At 34.4% G+C, this 20,862-nt stretch overlaps 1 protein-coding gene across 1 annotated transcript in view; it reads right to left on the minus strand.

Moving 5' to 3' along the window:
- Positions 1 to 254: 254 nt before the first annotated feature.
- LOC126969440 (homeobox protein unc-4-like) overlaps positions 255 to 20,862 on the minus strand; it is a 70,162-nt gene continuing 49,554 nt past the window's right edge. Inside the window, exons 4-5 of the mRNA XM_050814865.1 lie at positions 2,405 to 2,544; positions 255 to 2,103 (exon numbers count right to left, since the gene is read on the minus strand). Coding sequence (XP_050670822.1) covers positions 1,590 to 2,103; positions 2,405 to 2,544 — 654 coding nt within the window. The 3' untranslated portion in view covers positions 255 to 1,589. The remainder of the gene's footprint in view (positions 2,104 to 2,404; positions 2,545 to 20,862) is intronic.

Genomic DNA, 20,862 nt, shown 5'->3' on the forward strand with positions numbered 1-20,862 from the left:
GCGGTTGATATTGTAATTAAATACGCAATGGAAATTATTTTGTGAAACCATTTATTGCACTTGTATTTTCATTTTGCTTTATCCTCTTCCTACTAGTAAGCAATTCTTTATTAATTTCCCCTTCCTACAGTTTATTAGTAATACATGCTTTCAACAGTCTTCAAAAAACAAGAACATGTACGACAATTTTTATCCGTGATGAATTGATCTTTATGGCCTATCGATTCACTGAAAAGTTTTGGTTTTTGTTTGGTGATGTAAAAACACAACTGTGGAACGTAACGCATCCATACAGTGAGGATGGTATAACCCTCGCAAAACTTCAAGTTTGCTCTGAAGCTGACACGCGCAGCTGTTTGCGCAGATACATTGCTGTTACTGTGCAACTATTTGCAACAACGTCATAGCGATCTAGAAGTTTGGTGAAGGTATACTTACTTGGTCTTGTGGTTTACGTATATTCTTTTAAGTTTCTTACTTTTTTTTAATTCTTAATTAATACAAGTAATAAATACAATACATGATCCATAAATCATGCTATGTTTCTTAAACTCTCGGGCTGTGGCACCATATTCAAGACCTAGTTGATAACCTGCGCAATCGCAATAACTGCATATAGGAGATTGACTTAAGATGTCGCTCTTTTCGTACCAATTATATTTGTAAAATTCCGACTTTTTCTTTTTCGATAATAATGGATATATGAAATATGAGATAGTTTTTAAAACTGCCATGAGGGGCTTGTATAACTCGCTTACTGCACGGATTTTCCCCATCATGTCACATTTTCATCTACAAAGTAATATTCCCATAGTACGGACATATTTTCTATTAGAATGTAATAAATCAAATATGATTATTTACATATTACACTTATCATAAAATTTTGTTCAACGAGAATTATTTCCGAGTATTGTTTTGATAATATACCAAATTGGCATGTCAAAGCATTAAAATGGAATAATAATTTTATATAACGGCGTAGTTTCTGTGTCAAAGTTGTGTGAACATTAAAAATTAACAATAAAATTTAAAATAAAAACTATTAACAAATACCTAATTCTCTTATTGCCCCAAATACAATATAACGTACAAATAAATATTAATATTTACATCAACTATATTACAAAATCTACATTATTATTCACACGGATATGTTAAGTAGTACCTATTAAGTCTTTAAATCAAGTTGATAATTAGGTACTAATGATACTCAAGTTTGCGCTTTGAAAAGATCTGATTATTTTTACCGAAGCGACGCTTGAATTTCTAAAGCCATTCATAATATGTCACTTCACTTAAGAATTGCCACACGTACCAAACGATAAATCCAAGACAATCTTGTACAGAGGAACTTTATTACTGGGTCTTGGCATTTTGAAAATGTGGCGCAATTGTTGTCCTTCAAACCGTATGCTCAATTATGAAATTGAAAGATATCTGAGATATCGATAATACACATACAATTATGTGTTTTACCATTTGTTGAAATTTAACCACATCTTTGTCAAAGCCTAAACTATTCCTACAAGTTATTGTATAAACAAAGGAACATTACAAAACGCCACTGCTAAACCTTAAACCTCTTTTCACGTGTTAAGCAATGATTCTATACTGAATGGACTGTATTTCCTTGTACCAACGTTTTTCGTCAGATCTTGTTCCGTCGATGAAGTTCCACTCAAGTCTAAGGACACTGCTCGACCAGAGTCGAAGTCGAACTTGTCGAAATTTGCTGCGGCGGCTCCGAACTGCTTAAAGAATGATGGTTGTGGATCTGGAAGTGGGCTGAAGTTTCTCCCAGAATGGCCATCTGACGTTGAACTATCAGAGTTGTTGATAACATCAGTGCCTGGTGCTCTTAATCTGCCAGCCAAGGAGAAGTCTTCTGGCCCTGAATCATGGCAAGAGTCTCCACCTACTACGTCAATCATACACTCTTCTCCGTCTATTTCTCCATCTGAGTCTGAGTAAAGGCCAGTGTTTCGATGCTGGGCAAGATATTCGGATTTAAGAGCCTCGAGGTCTACTGCAATACCTTTTGCGCGTAATTTCCTCGCCTGTCTCTCTAGTGCTTTTGCCAGCTTCTTTCTTCTTCTCGCCCTGTTTAGAAATAGGGCTCAATTAGTATAGAACCTAAATTAATGATATTTCATACTCAGATAGCTAGGATTTCATGCTTTTGGAGGCAAACAAATGTAAATTAAAATATTTTTCATACAGTTCACAATATATTTACATCGAACGGTGCCCTTGCGTCTATATGACATCTTTCAGCACAACAGACATTTGAGGTTATGTTATCTTATGTTTTTGTCACTTTGAAGAATATTTGAATTGAAAGATATATCTCATAAGAATGTGGGTTTCATTTTTGTGAAAGTTTATCCTGATAGCGACTCACCTCTCGCGGGCTCGTAGCTCGTGTGGTGGTATTGGCTCTCCTGAGCACGACTGTGGGTGAGCATTGTGCGCCGGCCGACCTGGGCCTTTCTTGGTATGCTCCTTCTTGCGCCATTTCGCTCGACGATTTTGGAACCATACCTGGAGGACAAAAATTATGAAATTATGAAAAATTTCAGTGATGGTTGGTAAGATTTGAAAAAATATTTGATTCTAAAATATTTGTCTCCAAGTCTACATGGTTTTTTTATTGACACTCCTTCATAAACATTATTTAGCCACTAATCTCTAGTAGTATTTATGCCACACAATGAAATATAAATATTACCTATAAATGTTTACTGCAAACGAATTACAAATGAGCGAATCGCCTGACGTTAAGTGATCTCCGCCGCAAACATTCTCCTATACCACCAGAGGAATCACAGACATACACGCGTTTCCAGTATTTTGGAAGAGTGTACGCACTTTTTTTAAAGGCCCATGTGGGAAGCACCTTTGCACAAGATGCCCGCTAGATTGTCTCCAAGGTGACGAGCAAAGTTGTAGTGCCTAGCCGAGCGTCACTACAATAGTGCTCGTCACCTTGAGGCATAAGATTTTAATCTCATTTGCCCAGTAGTTTCACTAGCTACGGTGCCCTTCAGACCGAAACACAGTAATGTTTACACATTACTGCTTCACGGCAGAAATAGGCGCCGTCGTGGTACCCATAATCTAGCCGGCAATCTGTGCAAAGGAGCCTCCCACTGGTGCGTGCTTGAACTAATGTCTAAATATATTATAGTGTATATTTCGTACATAGTGTTATATTCTGTACCTTTTTTATTAAACTTAATGAAGCAGATGTTTCAATTGCTTTATAAAATAATATATTTGAAATATAACCTTGACTACAGTTTCTACAAGAGAAAGTTACGATGACAATTGTAATCGAATAACATCGCACCCACATGTTATTATTAATAATACTAATTAATAATTCTTTCGTTTTCCGGTTGGCAATATTGCAATATCGCCGGCGAGACGGAGACAAATCGTCGAAGGTGTGGCCGACGCATGTCAAATTATACAATTAAATTATCGTTGTGGAACGGGCTTTATTTTTAGCCAGCGTTATGAGTATTGAATGAAATGGAGACGATAGAAGCAAAGGTATTAGGTTCTTTTTTTATGGAAAAGGAGGACAAAGGAGCGGGTGACCTGGTGCTAAGCCGCCGCCCACATTCTCTTGCAACACCAGAGGAATCACAAGAGTGTTGCCGGCCTTTAAGGAAAGTATATAAGTTTTTTTGAAGGTACCCATGTCGTATCGTTTCGGAAACACCGCACAAGAAAGCTCATTCCACAGCTTTATAGTTCGTGGAAGAGCTCCTTGAAAACCACACTGTGGAGGACCGCCACACATCCAGATGGTGGGGATGATATCCTGATTTGTCGCGTGTCATGCGAAGGTGGAATTCGGCAGCAGGAATCAGGTGAAACAGCTCTTCGGAACACTCCCCGTAATTAATGCGGTAAGGACACACAATGAAGCGAAATCTCTACGCAACGCCAAGTGATCCAGCCGTTCACAGGGCAGTGTTTCTGACAATTCGAGCTGCTCTACGTTGCACACGGTCAAATGGAGCGAGCTGATACTGGGGTGCACCAGACCAGAAATTACAGCAATACTCCGTAGAGCGTAGAGCGCGAGAATGTCGGCTTGAAGTGGACTTTCATTGGGATACCTTTAATAAAACTACAACTACTACCTATATATATATGGTACCTAGCAAGGGGTATATTACTAACTGCTGAGACGTATAATTAATTACTTGCAGCATTATACTCGTGTTTTCCGAACTTTCTAGTCCTGACACGTAACAATTGGACAAAAGCGGAATACCCGGTTTATAGAAACTTTATAGGGAGTACGGACACGACAGCAGGCGGTTGTGGGATCAGCTGAAGGAATCGCCTTAACCGGAAGACATAAGAAACGGCGTTCGCTCAAGACTACGTTATCTGTCAACTAAACTGCCCAAGCAATTTAGACAGAATTTATAAGTATGGTATAGTCTACCATCTAATTAATATCTAGGCTACATTTCATGCTAAAATTTTGTAATGGTGCCTGAGAAATCTGTTAACATTTAAAATGCATGATTGCCAGGGTACGAGTAATTTGATTGTTTTCTAAGATTCAACAGTTTTAAACTTTAAGATGGAACACATACTACAACTTCCAAAATACAGTTTAAGTATCTATTCATATGAGTTACAGATTTCCTTGCTATTGCTTACTAATTCAATTGGCCCCTCCTACCGGTAAATACTTTAAGTGATTGCATAGATCCAACAGTAGCCTTATGCATCGTCAATATTTTGCTCTATTTGCATAACATCTTACTGTTAAGTGCGGGGTTAATTTTGAATCCAAAGCTGTAAGGTGCTTAAAGTAAATTTTACGAGCTGGCCAACCTTTCCGATAATGATGGTGAGTTTGTCTCGGTGTCTAGGTGGTTAGGAGGTAGAGAGGTTGGATAAATCGAATTAGCTAACCTAGCAACATCGTATAGTTAACTTATAGCTTAAATAATAGTACCGGAAAAGTAAAAGATCCTATATTCGCTGACCAATTACGGTATAGTATTGAATTAATACAAAAATATGTATTTTTCCCACCTCGATGAAAAGCTGTCTTTTAGTCCCTGGTACGAGGGACAAAAGTGGCAGATTCTCTCCCGGAAAGTCCATTTTTGTCCCTCGTACCAGAGACTAAAAGCGAGCATGTAATCCAGGTGGGGAGAAAAACGTATGCGCACCACGTAAGATAAGTAGGACACTGCCACTCGCGATTGTCAATATTCCGCGGGTGAGGATGACCTACTTTTCTACCTAGGTGATATTTGTTTTGATATAAGTTTTATTGTTAGTATTCAGCAACCAGTGTCTTTATCAGATCACTGCCATGACCCCACTGGGCGAGCAATTATAAGCATGGAATTCTTGAATTATACACAAAACTTATTCTATTCTGAATTTGAAGCTTCTATCGCTACTAGAGGTGACTTAAGACTTTTGATGATCGGTCAATCACTCAGTGAGTGACAAAGTTAAGAAAATTTCACTGGTTATAATTCTTAAACTATGATTCAAATTGAATGAAATTAGGAATATACAGTTATTACATGTCTGCTTGCTTACTGAAAATTCAGGCTGCTGCTAATTTTATCGACAACGAAGTTTTAGGAGGTTGAAAATGGCCTGAACTTCTTCGAGAAAAGGATGGTACCTAAGGCCTGCGTCTAGTCTTTGCTCGATTTGACAATTAATTTACAAATTATTTTCATAAGTTCGTTTTTGCAATTCATATTGTATTAAATTTCGGTTGGAATGATAAATAATTAATAAAATAACATTAACATATGTTAATGTGATTTATGTAGGATAATTCTCTACGAACAAGTGAACCTTACATTCGTCCAATGAAGGTTGACTTAATAAATTAAATATCTAAAAGATTTTAATCAAGCTATACTTAAATTGCAGAATTGAACTGGACATATATTAATGAGCCTAACGAAACCAATTTATAATTTAATTAAATTGTGCCGTACAATATCATATACACACTATCGATAGCTATAAATAATATTTATATTAATAAATGGCTGTATCTGTTAATTTACGCCATAACACGATGATATAACGTAACAAAAAACATGAACAATTCTTTCGTTATTAATAATTATTTCAAGATATTCAGTAATGACCTAGTTAAGTAAATATGTCGTTAACTCGATTCTGTTAGATCATCTATAAAAACTAAAATGAAAACGATTACCTAAATTATTAAGACTTTCGTGAGACATTATTAACTTTTTTATTAATACGGCTTTACTCACGTTTTATCGGTGTTGGATACCGATATAGGAGCCGTCGTGGTTTCCATAATCTAGCCGGCATCCTGTGCAAAGAAGCAAGTTTGTGTGCTTTTAACCTGATTCCTGCCGCCGAATTCCACCTTCGCACGACACGCCACAAGTTAGGATTGTGGCAGTCCTCCACAGTGCGGTTTTCAAGGAGCTTTCTTCCACGTACTACAAAGCTGTGGAATGAGCTTCCTTGTGCGGTGTTTCCGGGACGATACGACATGGGTACCTTCAAAAAAAGCGCGTACACCTTCCTTAAAGGCCGTCAACGCTCCTGTGATTCCTCTGGTGTTGCAAAAGATTGTGGGCCGCGGTGATCACTTAACAACAGCTGACCCGTACGCTCGTTTGTCCTCCTATTCCATAAAAAAAAGCCTCACACTGGTATATACATATTGTAATTTTTTTAATTCTCTTCGAATATAAGAACTTTACTGTTGAAACTTGTTAAGAAATGTAAAAGACTTGTTAAATGTCGCATTAAGATTTTCACACAAAAATAGAAAAAAAACCAATAAATTTTGGGGATTCCCCATACTTAGAACTCAGACCCTAAAATTTTTTTCATCATACCCATATTTACACGATAGGTCTTCAAAAATTATATTGAGGTTTCTAAAATCATTTTTTTCCAAATTGAATAGTTTGCTCGAGCGACACTTCCAAAGTGGTATAATGTGACCCCCCCCCCCCCCCTGTCTTGGACAATTAGCCAAGTCGTTAAATGTGTTTAACTAGTTTTTTAGCTTCCTTACAATAATTATGGAAATGGAATTCACAAAACGTAGATGGCTAATGCAAAACTCTTGATTTAAAAAAGTGTGATTTTTTTTATTAATGAGAGATAATACACCGCCCCTTTACTCTCACGAACCTAAAGTTATTTCAAAATAGTATTTCCTTTGATTAACGCGAGTGTTACACATTTAAATAAAACACTTTTAATGGATTACAACGCGTGTAATTGTAACGGTTTTACATTAGATGTTTGCGTAAAAGTTACATTTTTATTTTAGCTAACCCGACGTTTAAAAAAACACCCAAATTTCAATAGAGAAGATGGTCTAAAATTATCTAACACCTGGGATCCAATAATCTCTAAATTAAAACCCATAACTACACATACCAAAAAAGAAGAGGACACTGTCAGTAAATTTTGCCACAAAAACCATCTGTGTACAGCAAATACTACCACAATAAAAGGCGCTAAACTTTATAATGACAACTATGACAAATACTATCTTTGACTCACTTCATCTGCAGTCCCCCTGAAAACGAGATCTGGAAAGGTCGGGTTAACTAAAATAAAAATATAACTTTTACGCAAACATTTAATGTAAAACCGTTACAATCATACGCGTTTTAATCATTTGAAAGTGTTTTATTTAAATATTACAAAATTATAAAAAAATAATTTGTGTTATAGTTCAATTGAAGAAAGTATCTAACATCAATAAATCTTTAGTAAATCAATAGCTATCATCCTTTTTATAATCTATTTAATTAATATTTAATTATCATAAATATAATTATTATAAAGGAAACCATTTGATAAAATTTACGACATCCTTAAAATTGAAACCATATGTCGGAAACATTTTTTGCTAACCATAATAATTATGTCGGGTCGTAATAATGACCTGGCCATTGCGTTTTACGACAAAGCGTTATTTTTCAGACCTATTTGGATTTATTCGGATTAATTTAATAAAATTATTTTAACGACAGACCCGTTAAATACGGTTGTGGTACAATTTTAAGCCATTTCTGCTGTCTAAGTAGATGGTTGTGCCAAGGGGTTTTAAGTGGACTGTATTGAATAAAGGGGTTACTCAGGTGAATATAAAAAGAATGGAAAGGAAAAGCCGAATATCAGCTCTTCTGCAAGATCCTGGGTTTTATCTTAATTCGTCAACGATTAACAATGAAGTCACTACGATCTCACTGTGCTAAATCAAAACAAATCAAAATATTTTAATGCAAGACATATTTTTACAATAGGGTGGTACATTAGATATGTAGACAATATGTGAAGCCCTTGGCACAGCAATGTTTTATATAAAAAAAAGTTAAACAAAAAACAACCAACTTCAAAAACACTATTCCAAAACAATGGATATAAATATACTAAAAAGTATAAAAATATAGGCGTATTTTTATACAATCGAATTAATTAATCTAATTCGAGTTACGATTATTGTTATCTTTGGAATCGAAATTTAAGACTTTTATGGTTTTCTCATACATGCCATTGTTAGATCTGGACCAAATTATGACCTGATGATTATGACCTGACCACACGGGAAGCACCAGATTTCAAATAAAAAAAGAATGATCAAAATCGGTTCGCGCAGTCGAAAGTTTTGAGGAAACAAAGATAAAAAAAATACCGACGAATTGAGAACCTCCTCCTTTTTTCAAGTCGGTTAATAAATAGGTTTTATACATAAGAAAACAGATATTAAAATACAGATAATAAAAATATTATTGTAACTACTTGTCACACTTAGTGTAATTAAAAAATTCGGGTAAATCGTAGAAGCATTTTAAAACTAAAACATTTTAAGATCTCTTTTAAATTCAGAAGGCTTCTCTTAATTTTTGATTTCGTTAGGGATGCGATTATAAATTTTTATTGCCATGAGCTCGATGATACAACATGCTTGTGTGTTTTTTTTTTAATTTGTTTCAATTTTTATTATTTCGCTTGCTATTTAGTAGTGTTGAGTATAAGTCATTCAACAGGAATACGAGGATTTCCTGAATTTTTGCGATAAGATGCGTTACTCAACCTTCGTGCGGTTACTTGACAGAGTGCTTAGTTACGCCATGCGACCATAGATGTCGCGGTTTGCGGTTTTGTCTAGCATAGTTCAACTAGCGTTAACAGTAGGAATAAAATGTATTTATTTTGTTGCTGTATATTTTTATAAAATTTGAATGTGAGTGATCATTGTATTACCTGTTTGGGCACTCGCACACGAACAGACTGACGGACTAACACACTTCACAAACAAATACAAACACATACATACATATACATAGACACTTACTTATATAGATACAACCTTTTATACATTATACTTTACATACATACATACTTTTATACATTACACTAGAATATAATAATAATAATAATATTGACACACTTTTACACAAATTATCTTGCCCCAAATTAAGCATATAGCCTGTGTTATGGGTTGCAAGACAACGATATATTTAATACAATATACTTACTTAAACAAGCATAAATACATATAAACATCCATGACTCAGAAACAAACATTAATATTCATTATATACATATATCACCACACTCGCCGCCGACAGTAACTCTCTTATCAAAAGTCCATCGGACTATCAGATCATATTAGATCGTAAGCGATCTTCTCTCCTTACACAAGCACACAGCTGGTCTCAGGTTCGAGTCACGCCCCGTGACTGTTGTTCCGCAGTATTTGCGGCCTCCACTATTGGCCTATGTTGCTGTTAAAGCCTTTAGTGCTGACAGCATACAGAATGTTTTTGTTTGGTAGGTAAAAAAAGTTATACGAATTCTGTGATTACTAACCTTAATTGACCGAGTTTACTTCTGTGTATTTTGTTTTTTATGTTGTAACAAAGTTTTATTAAAAAATGAACCGTTGAACTTATCATGAGGAGTAAGTTACTATTACAAACAAAATCAATATTAAATACAGAAATTATTCAAGCAATAAAATTTATGTTAAATATATAAAAGCCGTGTTGATAACTCATTTAAATGAAATAGTTATTAATATGTAATTATAAAAAATATTAATCAAATACAAAGTACTTTAGTGTTGCCATTAATATATTGACGTTATTTAAATTTTAACGTTGCATTGTAAAATAGCTTTTTTATCCTATCAATGATTAATTAAATAATTTGAAACTACATGCACGTCCTTGGATTATTAAATAATCGAAAGTATTATATTATTTTTAATTAACGTTATTTTAAATGCTATTTCCAAAATGTTTTGGTTGACATAAACTCGAACTGATTTATATTTACAGAGTTACTATATGGTCGTACGTTCGAAGTACATACTTCAGGGGTTGTCAACAGTATCAACCGAATTATTTAATTGTAAGTATTTAAAATCACTGACATAGCCCAAATGATTGCAAAACTAAAGTGGTAGTGGGCAGGAAGCAAAGTTCAACGGACAGATGGCAGGTGGGGCAGAAAAGTCCTCGAATGGCGACTATGTAACGGAAGACCCAGTGTTGGTAGGCCCCCATAAGATGGACTGACGATCTGGTCAAGATCACCGGAATACGTTGGATGAGGGCAGCGCAGGACCGGTCGTCGTGGAGATCTTTAGGGGAGGCCTTTGTCCAGCAATGGACATCTTCTGCCTGATAATGATGATGAGAAAGTATTTAATATTACAGCATTAAACAATTTTCACCACCCATACAACCCAGTGCTGAGTAACCATGCCTACTGAGCGAGAGGTATAATTTGTCTAAAAATATGTCAATATAGATTTAGTATCTATTTAATTTACATTAAATGTCAAATGTTTTATATTTAAAATAAATAATAGTTAAAAAAAAAACTAAAAAACACGCTTTATATAAAATTCAACTAAAAAATAGAAAATAAATTTAAATTGAAAATTAACTAATTAATAAAATTAATTTTTATTCTAAAAAAAGCGTGGGGTGCTTTTTAAGATATTATTAAAATAATAATTCTTCTACACTACATTAGTTTTATTTAACTATTATTTATTTTTCATTTTTTAGTTAAATTTTCTATAAAATCGTATTTTTAAAACTATTAAGTACTTTAACATCAATTCCTGCCTTATCGACTAAATATGAAAATTATATAAATTAACAAAAATCATATTTTGCAAATTGAATAATTTTATCAAATTAGTGTAATGTCATCGGTCCTCGATAAATCTACAAAGTTTGAACGAAATCTAGCCGTTTAAAGTGGGTCAAAATCGCGCCCAAAGAAGTCGGTTACAAACATACAAACATACAGGTGAAGCTAATATAAAGCATATAAAAATATTCATGCGCTTTGATTTAATACTCTATGTTTCCTATAGATAAGTATCTAGTTATGTATTTATATTTAAATAAGCATAATTCTAAGTAAAGGCAAGCAACAATTATGTTAATATTACCTCCCAGTGCTCTAGAAAATAATTATGAGCGCCATTATAATTTTCAATTGTTGTACTTAAGCACACGTTGTTGAAGCAATTTACTTAATTGTTTTATATTACCTTTATAAAGAACCTGCAAGGTATGTAGTGAGTTTTAGGTTTAAAATATATCTATTATATTTATATGGAAGCCTTGTTTGCATGAGATATGAGTTATGTTATTATTTAAATTAGTTATATCATTCGTTAAATTAATTTTTATATTAATAAGCTTATGATTTAAATTGTAAGCCAAATATTTTTGGAACTGTTAAAAAATTATTAACATTAACGAGTGTGGCTTTCTGGTACAGATATTCCTCACTTAATAGTAGGTAACATCCACTGCTATGCTCTAATTTAATTTACTAACCTTAACTTAATGTTAGTTATCAAATCATAATCTTTAAACGAGAAATTCTTTATATATATATATACTAGCTGACCCAGCAAACGTTGTATTGCCAATATTAAAATCGTGATACAAAAGTAACTGTTGATCGTAGATGGGTGAAAATTTGAAGTTGTATGTATTTTTTAATACTGACTCATAATCAAACAAATTTAAAATAAAATATCAAAAAAATAAAAAAAATAATTTTTGTGTGGACCACCCTTAACATTTAGGGGGATAGATGTTGTCCGATTCTCAGACCTACCCAATATGCACTCAAAATTTGGAGAGAATCGGTTAAGCCGTTTCGGAGGAGTTCAATGTTTAACACCATGACACGAGAATTTTATATATTAGATATATAAAATAAATATATATATATATCGTCGCAGGGATATGATAAAAACAGTGATTTGGTAAAATTTAGGAAGATGTTAAAATAACAACACGGTTTTATCATTTCTCGAAACAAATCACTAGAATTTGACCAAATGCCAGAGTTAATTCCGTGAAATGACAATAAGTATTTTCTTTGGTATTAATAAGGTTTATTTGGTAAGATTTAGACATAATTTGGTAAGAATTTAGTATCGTGGCGCAGGTGGAGGGGGGTGAGATGGGTAGGGGGAGGGAGGGATATATCCTCTGTCCCTCGCTCACTCCCCCACTCCCATGAAAAGGTAACGCACCAGTCTCTTGAAAATCAAATAAATGTAACCTAACCTCAAATCAGATAAAAGTTTATCTAAAGGCCAAGTAGAATCCCCGCTTCGCAGGGCCTATGTTATTAGAGAAAAAACCACGAATTTATTTTCATTTATTTATTTCATTCGTGGTTCCCGGATCGAATCCAGATGTCCTATTAGTTTTTTTTATGTTCAAGTTTTGTACATTCTTAAAAATCCGAGTAAGGCTCGGTATATTTATAGCTCATCTGCGCAAAATTATAGCAAGCTAAGTTCATTAAATCTGGAACGGTTCTTCTAATCGAAATACATTGATTACTGAATAGAATTGGAATGGTCCTCCGGTAATAGTCCGTGGGCTGTTCCCTCTGTTAATGAGCCACGTATCCTCCCCATCTCCCTTCGAAGGGAGAACCATTAATTCCTCCCGGGCAAACTTTACTTTTGTTTCCAATACGTTGTGGTCGATCTGTCAGACATTTACCTAACGTTTAACAATATTTGTCGATTAATAGCAATTATGTTGTAATAGCAATTCTGTTTTTAAAAAAAACCGAATTATATAAATATGCTTTTAATCACGGACGAGTAAAAAAATAAGGACTCCGTATCACCTTACATACCAGTGAGGCACCAACAAAAGCCGGTAAACGTGTAACACAGCCCCACGCATGCACTTACACTAATACAAGCCAATCGGCCGCTTTTATGAGATTCGCCATCGTTTGTGACAAATCAGTTTGCGTCGCAATAAAATATTTTAAAAATGCCGTCATGCGTTGTGAAAAAGTGTAAAAACAATACTATAAAAGTATTTGTGGATATATGATTATTTAAGGGAGAAGAAATTGTTTAAATGATATACCCCGTAACCGCACACACACTAGCATAAAGGTGCTTCACCTTCTAATATCACGGCGCGGAGTCCTTAATTTTTTACTAGTCCGTGCTTTTAATACATTATTTTGTTACCTAATTAATTGCTTCATAGTAATTAGTAAAAGTTTTAACGAAAGATGTTATGTGAAAATAATACTTGTTAATAGAATAATAATAATATGTGCTGTGGTTTTGAGACGAACGGGTACCTTCAAAAAAAGCGCGTACACCTTTCTTAAAGGCATGCAACGCTTCAGCAGTGGGAGGCGCCTTTGCACAGAATGCCGGCTAGATTATGGGTACCACAACGGCGCCTATTTCTGCCGTGAAGCAGTAATGTATAAGCATTACTGTGTTCGGTCTGAAGGGCGCTGTAGTTAGTGAAATTACTGGGCAAATGAGACTTACTTACTTAACATCTTATGTGTCAATGTGACGAGCACAGTTGTAGTGCCGCTCAGAATTTTTAGCGTTTTTCAAGAATCCTGAGCGGCACTACATTGTAATGGGCAGGGCGTATCAATTACCATCAGCTGAACGTCCTGCTCGTTTCGCCCCTTATTTTCATTAAAAAAAACGCTCCTATGATTTCTCTGGTGTCGCAAGAGAATGTGGGCGGCGGTGATCACTTAACACCAAGTACGCTCGTTTATCCTCCTTTTCAATAAAAAAAAAATACGAAAGTGCATGATTTGTTTTTCTAAAATACCATTTTATTAGTTTTTGTTCATTTGCTCTTTTTATGAAATATTTTTTTAATACTTTTTTTGTAAAAATCTTAATTTGTTGCCTTTGTAGGAATTAGAACTAATAAATTAGTTTGTCACAGGTTGTGAACCTGCATCTATGCAATTATTGTAATAAGTAAGGCGCCTGAGTGTAACATAATAAGTAAATACATTAATCTTAATATATATAAATTACGTGACACGTTGTTTGTCCGCGATGGACTCCTAAACTAATGAACGGATTTTAATGGGGATTACTTCATGGAGTGCAGTTTGGTCCAACTTGAGAGATAGGATAGTTTTTATTTCGAATTGGGACCCATAATTATTTTAATTTTCAATATTTGTTTTGTATGGACATATTTTCTATGAGAGAATTTAGTGACGCACGGTTTGACAGTTCCGCTGTGAAACAATTACATTATAACAACAGGGAGCATTTTTATGAAATAATTCTCGATGTTATGAAATATTATTGGCAAATTCCTATAAAACAGTATTTTTTTATTATCTATAGAACAACGTCTGTCGGGGCTGCTAGTTTACTATAATTCTTGAATTCGGTTTACTTTCGTATACGCAATAGATGCACGCAAACCTAAAATAATCAATAATTCAGACAGTTTTCTCGTCCGTTCGTTGGAAAAACTTTTCACATGAAAATCTTTTTCCTTCCAGCAATCGCACCTGTTCATAGATCCGGTTTACTTATAGCTTTTATATGATGCTGAATTGGCACCTCCCCTCTGAGAGTAAATAAGAAAACCACACTTTATTTACAACTACCCTCCGATAGGGAGCGAACCTCACTCTTCGAAGGGATCGAGGTCTCTTTGCTGCGGTTTTTGTAATGTTATTGAGCGTAAGAAGTACTCAAGAACAAATCTAAATTCTTAACTATAATTATGTTTTATGTTTATAGTTAGTGTTATTACAATAATTACATAACATTAGAAATTATATTTTAATAGTGATTATTAAATTAAATGACTTATTAGTAAATATTATGTAAGTACACATTACCTACAATTGTTGAAGTAAACATGAGACACGTCTACAATTATATTATAAATACTATTATATATATGTATAGGTATTTCAAAGCAACATTAGAATTAATTTGAGAATCGAACTTATGACCCTTAAGCTAGCAAGACACTTTAGTACATGAATGAAAATTCAGTCTTAGTTAAAATACTGCCACTAATGTAATTTGCTATTTTAAAGTTAGAATAATAGGTGGTAAAAGTGCATAAAATAAATCGAATGAAATAAAAAATAAGTTTATGATATGTTCGAAGTAAATCCATCGAACAGCATTATATTACAAATATTGCTTAGTAGATAATATTAATTACTTATAACCATGTGTTGCTTTTGGTAAGGCAGTACGCGGGTGACTATTGATCGGGCCGGTCCTAGTTACCATTAACCATTACAGGACTGGTCCGAGTATCCATTTTAACCAATTAATAGTAGAGATCCGCGTACTCACAAATAGAACCATTAATTATAGTTATTTACCAAGTGTCATAGATTAATTTAGTATCTTAAGTGAATAAATACTTTTACCATAAAACCAATATATATATATATCTACCCCTAAGTGCACCCCTTTTCATAATATTATGAAATCTTTAACAGATGTTGTGTTAAAGGATCTCTGAAAAAACGTCACCCATTCCTTAACTACAGTTAACTTAATACTCGTAGTCACCTTAAATCAAATTAAGTTTCATGATTAAATAATAATTATTCAATTAAAACAAGAATGTTAAAATAATTTGAATATGTTATTAAATTCTGTATTAAATGATTTTATTAATGATTTATCCGTAGGTACTGGAAAATCCTAAATTTCAATCATTATCTTGAATACGTAGTCATTTAAATTCTAATTGAGAATTAATCAAAAATTAAAGCTCGTCATTTTAATTAAATGAGACTTCTACTGTGATGATCTACTGATGAAATATGTAGTTTCTTTTTTCATATTTTATCATTTAAATTGAGTTGTTATTATCTTACATAGTCACCAATTATCAAATCACATACCAAGCTCGAGAGTTACTGTTCTCATTCTTTTTAAACTTTTGCGTTTTTTCAAAAATCTTGAGCGGCACTGAATGTCCTGCTCGTATTGTCCTTTTTTCATAAAAAAATAAATAAACCTGAATAACGACTTTCTAATTCTGACCCTGATCTTATTATACGAGGTCGCTTTTAAGTATTAAAATAATAGGGTTAACTCTTGTTTGGTTTGATTAGGTTGACTCAGGATTTTTTAACCGCATGGACAAGGATGATGCCACTAAGCTTACTTTTTCTTTTAAAGGTAGAAAATCATAAAAAATATGTGGCAGCCCTGCGAACCCGGCTGTCTATCTTTTACCGCTAAGCCTAGGGCGGTAAAATCTTGTCTCGTACTTGATATCGAAGCTCAGAGCAAGATAGCACTATATAGCGGCGTACAGGAGTGACAAGAACGCCGATGTTCCCCTTAAATTTTATATTCTATCCGCATTTTGTCGCCTAAGCGTTCCATTTAGTGTTCCATATTTAAACCTCGCGCTTTTCTTTTTCTTTTCAGCCAAGCGTCAAATGTTATTTTTTTAAGTTTCAGGGGTGTAAGGCTCGGCGGATGTGAACGGAATACTGATGTGTGCGTGCGACCGCCGACGCTCTGTTAGGGAATGAAATTGGCATATAAATGTAAATTTTATGCTATGAATTTTAAAATGAAGTCGATATTTCCTCACTAATGCGGTAAAAGAACAGTTTTCGGAAGTTTTCGTCTGCGGTGCACGAAATTAGCTATGAATTGGAAATCAGTGAAACATTCCATAGTGAAATATTTGAATGCCTTTGACTCTAATTCAATTTTATTAGCAATATTAACATTTACAATAAAAAAAAATAAACTGCCGAAAACTTTGTCGATCAGTTTATAAAAGCGAAAGAAAGCCGGAAAACCGCAACAAAGAAAATGAAGGAATCAAGTAGAGGAAAGAAATCCACTTTACAGACGCAAACAAGTCACTTTAACTTTATTGAGCCGTAATCGAATTGTGACGTCCCTACCAGCCGCCGTACGTTTCGGTACGAAGCTGCGAGATGTATAGCTATCTTCCTTCCTCGCCCATTTAATTCTATGCTATTCAATCGTTCCGTCTCGCTCGCGTCCCAGGGGTGCTGCCGAGATTGCAATCTTTTGATTTATACCAACTATTAGGAGCGGTGCGGGATATTCTTGAGATATACTCGATTACAGTTCAGTACAATCGATGTTTTCATATTACATCTTTTTATATCTAACAAGTAAGATTCAGTCGATAATCTAAATTCTAAAAAAATTCAACTGCTTATGGAAGAGGCGGACAAACTGCTGGGAGAGTTTATTGCGCCGCTTCTTTTCTCTCGGAGCGCCACTTGTATCCGAATCAGTAGTAGTATCTAGTAGTTATTAGAAATGACATCAAAAGCATTCTAAAGGAATCAATTTTGAGAAAATTAATGCCTTTTATGCCTTTTATACCTTTAAACGAGCGTACGGGTCACCTTATGTTAAGTTATTACCGCCGCCCTAAAATCACAGGAGCGTTGCCAGCCATTTAGAAAGTGGAACATGTTTTTTTTGGGTCCTGGCAACAGGGCACAAGGAAGCTCATTCCACAGCTTGGTTAAACGTGGAAGAAAGTTCCTTAAAAACCGCACTGTGGATCAAAACCACAGCAAAACCACGCCAGATGGTGGGGATGATATCCTGATTTGTGGCGTGTCGTGCGAAAGCGGAATTCGGCGGCAGGAATCAGCAAAAAATGCACAACACTCTCCGTGTTAAATGTGTTTTACGCAACGCCAAGTGATCTAGGCGTTCAAAGAGCACTGGATCCCCGACAATTGCCATTGCCATAGATATATGAGGTATATTTTTTTATTATATATGGTGATGAGATGAGATAGACATTCATTTTATTCAAAGTGATACGACTGGGTCATTACAATGTATGATATTTAGTTATATGCATCTAATTTCATCAACTAGTCTCAACTAGGCTCTGTTTTCGCTCATTTAACTTTTCACTCACTTGTAGACTTGGATGCTATTCTTAAAGTGATAGGTTAGCATTCACATAATGCTAATACTTTGTAACTTGATTTATCAGATATTCACACATATATACAGACATTTTTAACCTTTCCGTCCATATTGGGAACCATAGAATGTAAATTGGTTCCCATCAGGACAGGCTATGCCTAGTGTAGGGACCAAAAACTATGTAATATTATGCGATAAAGTGTCTTTTTATAGTCAACTAGCGGACCCTAAAGACGTTGTCCTGTATACAAATTCAAATATTTTTATTCAACATAGGATTTAAAATCACTTATTGAACGTCAAAATCTACCACGTGCTAGATTTGATAAATTGGTCCAGTCGTTAGGTGGAGTTAACTAACATACGTAGTAGAATTATAATTATGTCGACTGTATTGAGAATCTAAACCAATCTCAAATTCACTGGAACACTTAAAAAATCATCAAAATCGGTCCAGCCATTTAGGAGGTAGTTCAATTGTGAATCTAAGCTATCCTCGAATCTACTTGAACAAACACAGAAAAATTAATTCACATAGGTCCAGCCGTTTAGGAGGAGTTCACTGTCAACACACGTACTGAAGAATTATATATATAAAGAAAAATAATTAAAATTTCATATCATGGAATTACGAAATAAGCACCATAACAAATCTATATCCATCGAATTTTTGGGTTGTTATTCAAAGCCAAAGACTTAGAGGGCTTTTTTGGTTCTCAAAGTCTACAAGTAAGTTAATTGTAAGTCTACAATGGTATTTCTGTCTTTTTTATGGAAGAGGTACTGGTCACCTGAAGTTAAATGATCACTGCAGCCGAGGAAGCACAGGAGCGTTGGCGACCTTTTAAAAAGCGTGTTGTTTCGTCGTGAAAACACCACACAATAAAGCTTAAAAATTATAACGCGCTAAAAATACATTTATATCCTTATATCTTTAAGCGAGCAATTCTTCAATATATATAATCTGAATCTCGGAAACGGCTCCAACGATTTTAATGAAATTTAGTATACAGGTAGTATCGGGGACGAAAAATCGATCTAGCTAGGTTTCAATTTTAAAAAATGTAATTTGGTCCGTGTTTTAATAAGATACTGCTACAATAATATAATATAAAGATAAATTTCGCCACTATATACAAGACTATAATACCTCAGTTGGGACATTGGGTGATCCGGAAAGCAGAAGACCCCGGTTCGAATCCAGATGTCCTATTAGTTATTTTTTGTTCAAGTTTTGTCTTCTGCTTATCTTCTAAAAATCCGAGCAAGGCTATGTCATCCTTACTTATGACTTAAACAGCGTCTTAATATTTCAGCTAAATAACAATTTCTTATTTCAGTGGATAAATTATTTATGTAACCCAATAATACTGAACGGTCTCTATTTGACCGTTGGTCGAGATTGCCAGAAACCCTTTTACCAGAAGGGCCCATCCCTAAGAGACCGCTTAGTATCCGACGGAATGGAAAAATGAAAATTCTTGAACCGTATTGAAGGTCTTTGATGTTCTTTAAGGTTAAAGGTTGGATACTTTATATTATATTTACTTTATAATATGTGATAAATTAATTAATTTATCATATTACTTAAGGAAAAACATAAGATGATAAGTTCCATGAACTAGAATGGAATTAGAATTGTTGTTTAAATATATTAAAGTAATATTAAAAATATGGAAGAAAGATAATTTAACGTAAAAAAAGAATCATCGAAATCGGTTCACCCAGTCGAAAGTTCTGAGGTAACAAAAACATACCGATGAATTGAGAACCTCCTCATTCTTTGAAGTCGTTTAAAAAACCATAACTCAAGACTGAAATGAAAACATAAAAAAAAACTAATGAGAAAACAAAAGTTCAGATACAAGTTATTGTAATAATATTATTAAAGTATAATAATGTATTAACTACGAAACCTCAAAATGATAACAATAAAACTAAAGTCAAGACTAACCCCCTTATTAATAATAGTCTGCTAATTTAAAGCATTGTTAATTCGGACTCTGTCTTCTTCTATTGACCTAAGTCAGAATGAGAAAAAACAATCCTTAGCGGCTGTTTAAAGTTAGCGGACTATTTATGAATAAGTGGGTTCAGATAAACATAATTAAAAACTTAAGAAAACATCGTTAGATTAGATACAATATATTTTAGTATGTTAATGAAATATATTTTTATGGTTATAAACCTTAGATTAAGGATTAATCTCCGCTGCGCTAAAACTAGATTTTTTTTTAAGAAAATAAGGCACGAGACGAGCAGGACGTACAGCTGATGGTAATGGATACGCCCTGCCCATTACAATGCAGTGCTGCTCAGGATTCTTGAAAAACCCCAAAAATTCTGAGTGGCACCACAACAGCGCTCGTCATCTTGAGACATAAGATGTTAGGTCTCATTTACCCAGTAATTTCACTAGCTACGGCGCCCTTCACACCGAAACACAGTAATGCTAACACATTACTGCTTCACGGCAGAAATAGGCGCCGTTGTGGTACCCACAATCTAGCCGGCATCCTGTGCAAAGGAGGTTCCCACTGGTAAATATTCCGCACTACCTAAGA

The sequence above is a fragment of the Leptidea sinapis genome, chromosome 18 (assembly GCF_905404315.1).
Source record: "Leptidea sinapis chromosome 18, ilLepSina1.1, whole genome shotgun sequence".
In the NCBI taxonomy this organism is placed as follows: Eukaryota; Metazoa; Arthropoda; class Insecta; order Lepidoptera; family Pieridae; genus Leptidea; species Leptidea sinapis.